The 14,840-nt window shown below is 36.7% G+C and overlaps 1 protein-coding gene across 1 annotated transcript; it reads left to right on the top strand.

Annotated features, from left to right (window-relative positions):
* Positions 1–11,750, top strand: dthd1 (death domain containing 1; the record flags this gene model as incomplete). The annotated part of the gene is made up of 9 exons (XM_084108610.1): positions 1–117; positions 1,192–1,699; positions 3,358–3,682; positions 3,914–4,093; positions 6,133–6,365; positions 6,662–6,802; positions 7,351–7,640; positions 7,972–8,219; positions 11,592–11,750. Exons 1-9 carry the CDS (start codon positions 54–56, stop codon positions 11,748–11,750), a joined length of 2,148 nt encoding a protein of 715 aa, XP_083964736.1. The 5' UTR covers positions 1–53.
* Positions 11,751–14,840: the final 3,090 nt, after the last annotated feature.

Raw genomic sequence — 14,840 nt, 5'->3', positions numbered from 1 at the left:
GTGTGCTGAGAGAGGTTCTTTGCGGTACAGCAAGCACTCTCACCGGGCATAGGATGTGCTCTAATTTGGTACACACACTCCCAGACACAGAGTCTCAAGAGAAAACAGCTGATGTGGGTAAGTGCTTCATGAGAATTTTGGAATCTCTGCGTGTGTGTGTGTGTGTGTGTGTGTGTGTGTGTGTGTGTGTGTGTGTGTGTGTCTTGCATTGTCAGAAAGCTTTATTGGCATGACTGATGGAGTACTACATTGCTGAAGCATTCATAGTGCATATAATAATAAAATATATATATATATAAAATAGGGCCTAACTTAAATAAAAGAAGGTAAAAGAAAGCTAAAAAAAAATTTGCAAAAATATAATACAAGGCTATTCCCTCAAGTAATAATTATGGTTTTGTTTCCACAAATATTGCAAGGGCTCTCGGAATATGACAAGCTCAAATGTAATTGGCTCACTTGAAAATCTACATTAGATTTTTTTTGTTAAAAACTTAATTAGGCTACTTTTATTCTGCAAGGAAACATTAACACGTTAAAAAATGTGACAGTAAAAACACTTATGTTAACATATTTCTATTTCAAATAAATTATGTTCTTTTGTATCCTGAAATCTAAAGTATCCTAAAAATATATATATCACTGTTTCCACAAAAATATTAATCAGCACAACTGTTTTCAACATTGATAATAAGAAAAGTTTCTTGATCAGCAAATCAGCATATTAGAATGATTTCTGACGGATCATGTGACACTAAAGACAAGTAAGGAATAAATTACATTTTAAAATATATTCAATTAGAAAACAGTTCATTATTATATTTCACAATATTACTGTTTTTACTTGATCATACGAGTTTTCTTTCAAAAACAATAAAAGACCCCGAACTTTTGAGCTGTGATTTATTTTAGTTAATTTGTAATTAAAGGATAATTTTCCATAAAGGAGAACTTTTGGGATAATAGATACACCTCCTCTTTGATCCTTTGGACATGGCCCTAAATATCCACTCTTTTAGAATATCTGGATATTATTTTTTGCATCATTTTACTTTCTGATCTAGGCCTTTTATTTAATCTGTACACTTGTTTTGTCTATTTGATGCAGGGTAAAGGAATATACAAAAACTGTGCAATAATCTTTCATATGCACACAATCATGACAATACTGAGTATGTTGTGTATTTTTAGATGCTTCCTATGGATCCCACTTTTACCAAGACCACGTGACTGATGTCATTCTTAATGTCCTGGAAGATGTCCACGTCATTGTAAACCAGTTCAACGTAATGAGCAAGAGACTTGACACTGGTATTGCTTTTCTTACTGAAGTCAGTGAAGAGAGAGGTGATCCTACCAGTTCTGGACCTCTAGATACTGCAGACCACATAAAACCAGAATCATGTGACATTAGTATTCCACTGAACCCGCATCCTGAAGACCACTGGCTTGCAAATGTGCAGTCAACAAGGCTTTCAGATCCAGTGAAGCGCTGTAATGTGTGTATGGATGACAGAAACACGAGTGAAGAGAGCTCACGTGAGGAAATAAGAGTACACTCACCATATAAAACGGTGACTGACTACAAAAACTCTCTGAACATGAATGGTGAGGTGGGGGAAGAAAAAGAGCAAGAGGAGAAAGAGAAAAGCAGTGGAGAAGGCTGTGAAAGATTGAAGCGTACATTGGTAACTGTTGGGTAAGTCTATATTAGTAATATGGGGTAGGTGTGGAGTAATGATGTTTCACAAGTGCTGTTGATTGGTCCAACAGCATCCAAACGATAATACAATACTTTCCATTATTCTTTTTAAAACAGTCTTGTGCTAGTGAGATAATACTTCAAACAACAACAAATTAATTAATACTTTGTCTAGAGAATCCAATTTTTTTTTTCTATTCTATACTATAGGTGTACAATCTGGCAAAGAAAAAAAAGGAAGAAACAAAAACATTTTGGTTCATTTTAATTTTGTGAATTTCTTAAAGGGGTTCTATTATGCCCTTTTACGAAGTCTTGATTTTGTTTTTGGGGTGCACAATAATGTATTCATGCTTGATTGTTCAAAAAATCACATTATTTTTCACATATTTTACATTATTACAGCACCCCTCTCCCCAGTCTGGCCCGAATGTGCCATGTAGTTCCGGTTTCGATGAAGCCCCTCCTTCTGAAATAGGAAATGTGCTGTGATTGGTTAGCTGGCCTAGTGATTGGCACTGCTTAGCGCGTGTTCGGAAAAATGTCCCGCCCCTTCATAACTGCGAGTTCTACTCAGATGTACAATGGCGTCAATTTCAAACCAATGGAAGCCTGATTCAGACTTAAGAATGTTAGCAAACAAGAGGATTGTCCAGAACGGTTTTTTCATGCATGGACTTTGCAAGCTCTGATTTTCACAGGACGTTTCAAAGTGGTATGTTTGTTTGTTTTTTGTAATTTTCTTAAACACTATTTAATCATGACATTTGTCGGAAAAGTATGGTAATACAAACAGTAATCGATCACAAAACCAAGGTTAATTTTCCTAAGGGGCGGTGAACAATCTTACAAAAGAGAGAGCTTACAAAAGCTACAGTAAAAACTACAGCAATACTGTAATGTTGGCTAGCAGGCAAGTGGAGCCAAACAGGTTCTAGAAGCTGTTCTCCATAAAATGTGCAGCACACAGATAAAATAAATTTTCGTCAGCCAGACCTTGTCCCCTTTTTTGTTTATTCTGTGGGTGGGATTATTTAAATGAGTAACATTGTGACTTCAGCCCAAACAAACTCATTGTAGTCCAAACGAGCCGTCCCTCGTAGTTCTTGGAAAAAAATGTCTCCCTTTGGAGTGGACTTTGAGCTTCTTGCAGATCTTTTTTTTGTGCTCAAACAGCAACATTACACACTAACTAAAGTTGAAAAAGTGGAAAATAATAATAAGACCCCTTAAAAATGCTATATTGCAGTCATCTTGGACTTACTGCGTGCGTGTGACTAACTGACACCTAGCGTGGTTTATAGCATAATTGCAAAAGCAACAGTTTTCTGTTACCAGTGTCATTGTAGAAATACGCTGGTCATTCAAGCATGATTAATTTATTTTGTGAGCAAAAGTGTCCAATAGCATGTTGGTTGCTGAGATAAAGCAAGTACTATACAACGGTCATGTGATCTCAACATGGTAGCTCCCATGAGGCCACCTGCTCTATATCAAATAAATCAGCTTTTATTAGGCCACTGATATGACTGGATGATCACATGATGTGTGTGAACATGATTTCAAAAATACTATTCATTTCCTTATGCGTACATTTATTAATGAGGAAATAATACTGAATCCAGCATTAACAAGTGTGTTTTGGTAACATGCAGGCTTGCAGACAGAGCCAGATCTTCAGAGTCTCCCAGAGTCTGCTATATAACCGCCCCATCAGAAGTTGTGAACATCTTGTCTTGTGAGGTGGTTGATGGTCTGAGCTCTCTCATGGTGTCAGGATCAGAGGAGCTAGTCAGCACTGTTTTCCGCATACAAAGCTCCAGCCATGTTAAATGTCCCTTCCCACTCACCATAGCAGTGCCGTTCCAGGCGAGTTACCGTGGGAACTACAGAGAGATCACCGTGAAAGTGGTGGATCCAGAGCAAAGAGTTAGCTATATCACACCTACATCCACTGAAGGCTTCTATGGAGGACAAAGGGTCTGTAATAAAGCCCATTTTCTGTTTTATTTGACTTACTTATCTCTATTTTCAGTCATTTATTTGTGTTGGAAAAGGCTTAAAACATAGGTCATTATCCAAGCATTATACATTATACCACCGTTATATTTTCATAGATTTTTGCTGTGCAGCAAGGTTGGTCTTATTTTTAGGTGTACAATTATTGCTTATGATATTTGTGTAAGTATGATGGCACTGTCTTTTCCACAGGGTTGGTTTGCAGTGGTGCGGGTGTACTCTCTGGGTGTGTTTGCGGTTCTGTCCCGTTTGAGGGCGGAGAGTTTTACGGTCCCTAGGACAGGACTGTCTCACAAGCTCAGTGTGGACTCCAGAATATGCCTCGACTACTTGCCTGGATCCTTCACCGCACCAGTTGTCGCTCAAGTGACGGTACATTCAGAATTTATTTTCAATCAGGCTGAATCACAAAATAACAGATCTATTAGGTAAGATGTAAAAAAAAAAAAAAAATAAAGTTTTGTAAAAACAAAATGCTCTTAAAGATAGCTGGTTATGAAAATTGTATAATGTACTGCAAAGAAGCTACTTTAGTAACACTTTATAATAACTTTCATTAATAAATCATTAACAAACATTATAACGCTTAACAGATCATTAATATATATTTACATAGCTAGAAATATGAGAGAATGTGCTTGTTAATGTTTACTTATTAAACATTACATGTTGATTGATTAACAGGTCATTATTTAAAGTAAATTAAAATGCTTACAAATGTCATTAAATTTCAGTTCATATATTACCTAATACACTTTTTTTTTTTTTTTTTACAAAAGGACAAATGCAAAAAGGCGTTTGGTAGCTATGAGTTATCTGGATGTTCAACAGAAAACTGAACAATATAAGAGTCACACTTTAAATTACGTGTCTTTAACTATGTACTTACGTCATAAATAATGTTTATAAAAACTGTTTATATTACATTGTTTTGATAAATGAAAATTTGATAAAAGTACTTTCTTGAAAAAAATATTTGTTTTCTCTTGCTGATGTATGATTCAATGAATATCATGTTTAAGGAAATATAAGTGTTGAGGCAATATAAACATGTTTTGCACCCAAATGTGGTGTTTTTATGTCTTTTTGGAAACTTAACCCTTTACACAAACGTTGTTTCAGTAGCTAAAAGTCCAATGCCCATAAAGGTGATTAATAGTAAACATTTACAAATGATGAGGAGTAGTTTCAACTTTAGATTGGGTACTGCAAAAACATGAACACATAATTAATCAATTATTTGTAAAGATGTGTAGCCTAAATAGGGTGAATTTAGATCATTTTGAACACTTTGCCATTGAGATGACTGGGAAAAAGTGTCTTAAAACTAAATTATTAGTAAACGTTTAGAAACATCTACAAATAATGAATAGTTTCAAATAGATTGGGTACTGGAAAAACATGAATAAATAATTAATAAATGATTTGTTAAAAAAAAAAAATACGACAACAAACGAAGACCAAACGTATTACTTTTACAGACTGTGATTATGTGTTAATTAATAAAATGATAACATAAATAGTGTGCGAAGTGCTTAAAATGACTAATTAAACTTTTTTTCACAAAATTTGTAAATGTAAGGTTACATATTAGGTAATACATGAATCAAAGTTTTATATTAAATAATGATCTGTTAATAATAAGTTTTAAACATTAACAAGCATATTTGAATATATATTATAATGTTTGTTAATGATTTAGTAATGAAGCTTTTAAAAATTGTAACCCATCAGTCAAAATCATTTGTAAAAAAAAAAAGAAAAAAGAAAAGTGCTTGATCATACGAATTGAAAGTTTAATGACATTTGTAAGCATTTAAAATTTTCATTTAATAATGATCTGTTAATGATTATGTAATGTTCATTAGTTAACACTGACAAGCACATTATCTCATTTTTCTAGTTATGTATATATATTAAAGGGTTAGTTCACCCAAAAATTAAGTCATTAATTACTCACCCTCATGTCGTTCCAAACCCGTAAGACCTTCGTTCATCTTCGGAACACAAATGAAGATCTTTTTGATGAAATCCGAGAGCTTTCTGACCGCCTTTCCACTGTCTCCGACATTTGCGTACAAATGTCACGTTTCGTGGCAGTTGCACTGAACTTTCTAATTCGTCATGAAGCGACTCTCCACTTATTAACCATGATAAAATAAATGTATGATGAATATATCCACACAAAACAAATGATCGCCAATATGCTTGAATAAAAAGCGTAGTAGGTTTTCTGGGGCTAATCAACCAAAAAAATTTTTTTTAATAATTATAAAACAAAGATTTTGCACATAATTATTCATAATTTGTACACAAAATTTACTGAGAGAGGGTCTGAAGAATAATGTTTAGTGGAAAATATTGTTAATATTTTCACCTAAGTGCATAGAAGCTTTTCTTTGTCTCCTTAGGTACAGCCAGTGGATGCCTTTGTTTTATCCTCTCTTAAATCCAAAAATGATTCCTACCACACTGCTCTCACATCAACCCCCTTACTTTACATAAGCCACCCATCAACCCTGAAACTCAGACGACCTTTGACTCTTATCCTGCCATGTCCTCCTATCTCTGAGAAGAGAAGAGCTGGAGAAGATACTGACAGACCCACTCTTATATCAGGCACTTTCTCACCCCAGCAGATTAGGTAAAGTTACATTCTAAACTGCACTGTAAAAACCTTTTTTCAAAGTTGCAAGTAAAACAAAGATTACTGGAGTCTGTTTGATAAGAAAATAATATTTTTAAGTCTTTCTACTTAAAAAAAAATCTTGTTTAATTTAATTGCTGTTTCGTTGTAATCATTTGTGAAATTGACCAGCAAAATCTAAGTGAAAATTGTTTCAAAGTAAATCCTACACATTTTTTTTGTCAGTGTTGAGACTGGAGATAGATTTAAATTAGTAAAGAAATATAAATAAGTGTTTTTCCCCTCTGCTTCAGAGTAAAGACTCATAAAGAGTGTAAAGAGCAGCTGGCAGTGCTGGGCAGAATAGAGAACCGTTGGAAGGTTCTGGATAAAGTCAGTGTAAAGAACCTACAGAACAGCTTGGTCTGTTTTGAGCTACCAGAGAGCTACGAAAGGTACTGAGTGACCAAAATCAATCTGTGCGAATGTAATATACAAATATTTCAAAAAGAAAACAAACTAAAAAAGGTCACACTTTAGTTCAGGGTCCAATTCTCACTATTAACTAACTATTAACTATTAATTTTTCCTCGATAAACTCCTAATTACTGCTTATTAATAGTTAGTAAGGTATAATATGAAGTTTGTAATGCTTTGTCTAGAATTTAAACCTAGACTAAATGCCACAAGAATTATTTTAGGGAGGGAACCACCGGCTTTGATCTGTGCAAGTCAAAATACTCAGTAAGGCAAGCAATTGATGCAAAAGTAAGAATAATAACTTTTATTTTATATACTAGTATAATTAGGTATGGGATTAGGGATTAAATGATGTAGAATATGGTCATGCAGAATAAGGCATTAATATGTGCTTTTTAAGTACTAATAAATTTGCACTCTAATAAGCAACTAGTTCATAGTGAGAATTGGACCCTAAACTAAAGTGTTACCACTAAAAATAACCTATTGTCCTCTCACATTTAAAACCTTGCTCTGCCCTCAGGTTAATAGTCCTTCGCATTCAGTCCTCTGTAAAATCTTCCTACCTGACTTCCTTAGTTGAAGAACTGGAAGAAGCTGTAAAGATCTTCTCAGTCACAGTTGTGCTCCATCACGAGCGTCTGGACCCCAGCAGCGTGGTTGTGGCCACCCTGCCCAGCAGAGATGTTAGCGCTGCGCTGAGTGAACTCCAGACCCTGGGTTACTGTGGCCCTCCAGAGCCCTCGTCTGAACTCTCCATGAGGGAGGGAGAAAAGCTGCTGCTCCGGTTCAGCGGGAATATTACCTGCAATGGTAGATTAAACAAATCGTGTGCTATTTCAGAGTAACCCATGCACATTCCATACTTTCTATATTAATTACATATTTATTTCTAAATAGGCTAACTGGGAAACAGTGCCTAAAAGGCTGTTTAATCAGTCCATTTTCATAATCTGAATCATCATGCATCATGCCCATTTAAAAAATATTATAATATTAAATATCATTTTAATGCATCTTTGCTGTATATAGGTATTCATTTTACTTATTTTATCTCGCCCAAGGCATCGAGTGAGTCAGGCCTTTCACTGTTAGATTTGTTAGAATGTTAGCTTTATCCACCATATGTGTGTGTCTGTTGGAGATCCCATAGGTCATGAACAAACAGATTCACACATAATCACATTCCACAACCAAAGAAGAAACCGGCTGTATTTGAGATTGAAAGAAGTGGACCCCTTCGGCAATTACAGCTCTCTTTACTACAAAGGCGTAATCAGTTTATTCAAGGTCACCAAAGGTCAGCTGGCGTGGAATGGTGACAGGGCAGCCGTGTCTAAGGACTGTCCTCTAGAAGAGCCTGTCTGCCGGATGACGCTCACTCTGCCCAAGGTAAAGACTTATTCTTAAAGGAACCGTATGTAAGATTGTGGCCAAAACTGGTACTGCAATCACTTTCAAATTACTGTAGAGCGGTGTATCCCCTCCCCCTCCCCCCTGACTCGAGGTTGCCAGATAGGCTGCAGGATCCAGCAGGAACGTAGGCTGCTATAAGGAGCTTTCAACTAGAGCAGAGCTGGCAACCCGGATGCCGAAACACTACTGACTTCGTGATTGGTAGATAGGTGGAGGGTGGAGCATCAGGCCAAAACACAACATGACAACATCAACATCAGTTGAGGGCTGCAACTTCACTTTTAAATGACAATATCCTGGCCGGACTACTGTTGTCAGTGATATAAGTATTTGAAATGAACATGATTTCTTAATGTCTAGTGACATATCAGGGCCATTTTATGATTAATTGAAATACATTTCTTACATACGGCTCTTTTAAGCCCAACGGCACAGACAGACCAAGGCAGGCAATCATCAGATTACAGTACGTCAGTACGTCAGAAATGTGTGACAGAAATAGTGTTTAATTGCTGGAAACTAGCGCATGTGTATGTGTGTGTGTGTGTGTCTTGTAGTGAGGAAAATAAGTATTTGAACACCCTGCTATTTTGCAAGTTCTCCCACTTAGAAATCATGGAGGGGTCTGAAATTGTCATCGTAGGTGCATGTCCACTGTGAGAGACATAATCTAAAAAAAAAATCCTGAAATCACAATGTATGATTTTTTAACTATTTATTTGTATGATACAGCTGCAAATAAGTATTTGAACACCTGAGAAAATCAATGTTAATATTTGGTACAGTAGCCTTTGTTTGCAATTACAGAGGTCAAACGTTTCCTGTAGTTTTTCACCAGGTTTGCACACACTGCAGGAGGGATTTTGGCCCACTCCTCCACACAGATCTTCTCTAGATCAGTCAGGTTTCTGGGCTGTCGCTGAGAAACACGGAGTTTGAGCTCCCTCCAAAGATTCTCTATTGGGTTTAGGTCTGGATACTGGCTAGGCCATGCCAGAACCTTGATATGCTTCTTACAGAGCCACTCCTTGGTTATCCTGGCTGTGTGCTTTGGGTCATTGTCATGTTGGAAGACCCAGCCTCAACCCATCTTCAATGCTCTAACTGAGGGAAGGAGGTTGTTCCCCAAAATCTCGCAATACATGGCCCCGGTCATCCTCTCCTTAATACAGTGCAGTCGCCCTGTCCCATGTGCAGAAAAACACCCCCAAAGCATGATGCTACCACCCCCATGCTTCACAGTAGGGATGGTGTTCTTGGGATGGTACTCATCATTCTTCTTCCTCCAAACACGTTTAGTGGAATTATGACCAAAAAGTTCTATTTTGGTCTCATCTGACCACATGACTTTATCCCATGACTCCTCTGGATCATCCAAATGGTCATTGGCAAACTTAAGACGGGCCTTGACATGTGCTGGTTTAAGCAGGGGAACCTTCCGTGCCATGCATGATTTCAAACCATGACGTCTTAGTGTATTACCAACAGTAACCTTGGAAACGGTGGTCCCAGCTCTTTTCAGGTCATTGACCAGCTCCTCCCGTGTAGTTCTGGGCTAATTTCTCACCTTTCTTAGGATCATTGAGACCCCACGAGGTGAGATCTTGCATGGAGCCCCAGTCCGAGGGAGATTGACAGTCATGTTTAGCTTCTTCCATTTTCTAATGATTGCTCCAACAGTGGACCTTTTTTCACCAAGCTGCTTGGCAATTTCCCTGTAGCCCTTTCCAGCCTTGTGGAGGTGTACAATTTTGTCTCTAGTGTCTTTGGACAGCTCTTTGGTCTTGGCCATGTTAGTAGTTGGATTCTTACTGATTGTATGGGGTGGACAGGTGTCTTTATGCAGCTAACGACCTCAAACAGGTGCATCTAATTTAGGATAATAAATGGAGTGGAGGTGGACATTTTAAAGACAGACTAACAGGTCTTTGAGGGTCAGAATTCTAGCTGATAGACAGGTGTTCAAATACTTATTTGCAGCTGTATCATACAAATAAATAGTTAAAAAATCATACATTGTGATTTCTGGATTTTTTTTTTTAGATTATGTCTCTCACAGTGGACATACACCTACGATGACAATTTCAGACCCCTCCATGATTTCCAAGTGGGAGAACTTACAAAATAGCAGGGTGTTCAAATACTTATTTTCCTCACTGTATATATACATATACATATACATATATATATATATACATATATACATACATATACATATTTACATACATATATACATACATACATACATATACATATTTACATACATATATACATACAGCCAGCAGTACCGATCAAAGGTTTGGAAACATGACTATTTTTAAAGGTTCTGAAAAAAGTCTCTTATGCTCATAAAGCCTGCATTTATTTGATAAAAAATACAGAAAAAAACAGTAATATTGTGAAATATTATAACAATTTAAAATAATAGTTTTCTTTTTAATATAGGCTACTTTAATATAATTAACATTACTCCATTCTTCAGGGTCACATGATCCTTCAGAAATCATTCTGATACGCTGATTTATTATCAATGCTGGAAACAGTTGTGCTGCGTAATATTTTATATAACCTGTGATACTTTTTCAGGATTCTTTGATGAATAAAAAGATGATGTTAAAAACGAACTGCATTTATTTAAAATATCAATCTTTTGTTACAATATACACTACAGTTTTTCAAATTTCAAATTTCAAATTTGTTTTTCTTTTTCACACATATATACACATATACAAACTTTTCATGTTAAATGTTATTAATCGATTTGACAACACTAATAAAAAATTAGCCTAAGTCATGTTTTCTTAAAAAAAAAAGTTATCAAAATTAAACAAGTTTATGCTTAAAACAAGAAAATATCTGCAAATGAAAAAATAAATGTAAATATCTAAATATATACAGTATTATCTGTTAAAGAAAATAAACTTAATTCAATATATATTTTTTTTTTTTAAGCATAAACTGAATTTTTATACATTTGTCAGCAAAACAAGCCCTCTCACCGAAATTTTTAGATATTTGTACTGGCAAATGAGTCAAAAATAATCACTTTTTGAAACGGTTTGTAAGTCGTTGTTGTTGTTGATTGTTTGTTACCTAGAGTGCAAGAACAGTCTGTCAGCCTGTGAGTGTGAAAGTAATACAGCACAGTCAAACAGGTTTGTGAAATCTACTGCACCATTTGTTTATTTTGTGCACTCCAGCTCTCTCTTCTGTTTTCCCTCCATTTTGGTTTGCTAAGATCTTTCTCAGATTTTCATCCTCCTGGATTTCTGTCATTTTTAAATAAGTGAGAAGGCTGTGAAGGTGTTCTGTGGACACACACACATGCTAACGGTGTTTGTCTTCCAGACCCTCTCTCAGATGAGCTGTTATCATGGCTCTGTGATGAGCTCACTGAAGACGACGCAGCGCTCCTCTTCACGTCTCTCCATCTCCGTCGCTCTGCTGTCCAGATCGCTCGACTCCGTGCACCACACAGCCTCTCAAAACAGGCCTTTCACATTCTGACGGCGTGGAGGCGGGGCCTTCCTTCCTCATCTCCGAAATGCCCCCTGCTGGCCCACTGCTTGACCCGCGCAGGGAGGCCTGACCTTACCAGAGAGCTACTGCTCAGGGAAGCTGCAGATTACAAAATAGAGAGAAAAGCGAGAGAAACATGAAAACCAGGCCACCAGGAGAGACCCATGCCATTGAATATGCCTTTATTACATCAGAAATGTAGGGGCGGTTGTATTATAGTAGTGAGTTGACAGTAAGAAATTATATATTTGACTTTTTATATACTATACAATGCATCCTTGTTCATGATACAAAAGGCGGAAACCAGTGAAATATTATCACAATTTAAAATAACTCTTTTCAATCTTATTCTATTTTAAAATATAATTTATTCCTGCGTTGGCAAAGCAACCACTCCAGTCTCGATCACATGATCCTTCAGAAATCATTCTAATATGCTGATTTGCTGCTCAAGAAACATTTCTGATTAATATCAGTGTTTGAAACATTTGTGCTGATTAATCATTTTGTGGAAACATTTCTTTCAGGATCTTTTGATGAATAGAAAATTGGAATCTTCTGTAACATGTCTTTTACTGTCACTTTTGATCAACTGAATGCATTCTTGGTGAATAAAAGTATTAATATCTTTTTAAGTATTTGAATTTCTTTAAAAAAAAAATCTTGCTGACCTTACCTTGCTGAACTTTTGAGCGTTAGTGTATTAAGTAAATAAAAATGCAATTTGACTCTTTATTGATATAATGATCATTATAATGGCTTTGCAATGAAAGTATCATAGCAAAGTATATAAATACATTAATAGTCAATAGTGCAATAATACAGTAACCGACTGTTGTTGTTTTTTCTATGCAGCAAGAGGTTCTTGGCCTTAACATTTGGAGACATGAACTGCCGCAGCCGAACCGCAGAGCTATACGTCACAGCAGTCTGAGGACAGCAGCATCAGACCGGAAGTTAGGGTGGAGCTGATGACCGCGTATCCCGTTCCAATCACTAACCTTAGCCTTCACTGTAATAACTATAAACTCTACCTTAAAGGGTTAGTTCACCCAAAAATGAAAATTATGTCAGTAATTACTCACCCTCATGTTGTTCCAACCGCGTAAGACCTTCGTGACTACAGTGGCTCAATCTTAAGTATATCAAGCGACGAGAATACTTTTTGTGCGCAAAAACAAACAAAAATAACGACTTTATTCCACTATTCATTTCCTTCTCTCTGGGCCTCGTAGTGTTTTTGCGCAGCGCGTCTGTGTTACACGTCAACACGCATCACACAAATGACCAGCGTCGGCCAATTGTGAGCCTACATGGTGACGTGTAACACAGACGCGCAGCGCAAAAACACTACGTGAACCAACTAGAGGCCCAGAGAGAAGGAAATGAATAGTGGAATAAAGTCGTTATTTTTGTTTGTTTTTGCGCACAAAAAGTATTTTCGTCGCTTGATATACTTAAGATTGAGCCACTGTAGTCACTTGGACTATATTAACGATCTCTTTAATAACTTTTCTGGGCCAGCAAGTTTCGGTCACCTAGCAGCCTATGGAGAAGTGATCAGCTCTCAGATTTCATCAAAAATATCTTAATTTGTGTTCCGAAGATGAACGAAGGTCTTACGCGGTTGGAACAACATGAGGGTGAGTAATTACTGACAGAATTTTCATTTTTGGGTGAACTAACCCTTTAACGAATGCCTAATCCCACCCAACCACTAAACCTACTGTGAAGTATGGCTCTGTGGTTCTGCAGTTGGTTGTTATTGGATGCCAGAGATGTATAAATGGAAGTGACCAGTAGATGGCGCCGACATGTCCATGAAAAAGCAGCTTTTAAAGACTCATGCACTGCTAAATAGAAGCTCAATATACATTTTACAAGAAGTTTAGAATTTGTTGACAAAACTGAAAGTAGCCTACAACTATGAAGTAAAAATGTATTTGGAGTAGAACAAGGCAGAATATTTCTGCCGTGCAAAGGCAAAAGACCTTAACTTCAATTTTGGTCAAAATTAGTTATTGCCATTTTTGGAACAATGGACATCAGTTTTATCATGTGGAAAAATATCTTGAGTCAATTTTGTTGTTTTCTGCTAAAAATAAGATGTTGTTTTTGTCATAACTTCCAAAAGCAGAGGGAAAGCAAAGGCAGAAGCCCTTAACATCAGTTACGGTCTTTTAGCTTTGTTCCGCTGCACTCCGGAATGCTGGAATCAAGTTACAGTTGGAGTTAAGGCACTCTGCCTTTGTTTTAACAACGTTACATTTTTGCCGCGCTGAAGTTACGGTGTAGCGTTAATGCCTATATGTAATTGAAAACAACGCGAGTGGGTTGGGGACGTCTCACGATAAGTAAGGGGAGGAGAAAACATTACCACGCAAACAAACAAACCCAGCAGATATAACTTAGATTGCAGCTTACCTTTTTTTAACATGGTCAAACTCAAAATCCATGGAAAACGACATCCACTGAGAAGACAATCCATTGTTTAAATCCATCATGTGCCGGCTGGCTAACCTAATCTATCAAAGTGCAAGTTGTCCGGAGGTTGACATTTTAAGTGTCGCTGTGGGTAGGCTATTAGTAGGCAGACGTCAGGTTAAACAGTTAAAATTAGGGTGACCTAAACGTTCTGTTTTCCCAGGACATGTCATGGTTTCACGTCTTGTCCTGGCCGTCGTGGCTGTTTTTTTTATTTTTTTATAAAGTGACGAAAATGTCCTGTTTTTTGGGCCGTTATAAGCATATACTTTAAATTTACTGGCGCTTATCTTTGCACACACAACATATGAAACCGGCTAATCAGCGCGTTCCTCAATCCGCAACGGCAAGCAGAGAGCACGTCAGAAAACAGAGGCGCCTGTGTGTGTGTGTCAAATCAAATCTTTCAAATGTAAGAAATATTTGTGAAAGGTTACTTTAACTTCTTCTTTAGTGTTTAGTGTTTTTACTTAAATTAAGAACACTGATAAAGTTTTTAAAACGATCCAGTAGCCTTCTCATTATTTTTTATTTTATAATATTCTATTGATGTAATATTAAGCCTTCTAAACAGAACTCACAAAAATGTTATTT

The sequence above is a fragment of the Abramis brama genome (genome assembly GCF_963993115.1).
Source record: "Abramis brama genome assembly, chromosome: 3".
NCBI classification, from domain to species: Eukaryota; Metazoa; Chordata; class Actinopteri; order Cypriniformes; family Leuciscidae; genus Abramis; species Abramis brama.
This window is presented reverse-complemented; position numbering and strand designations above follow the sequence as displayed.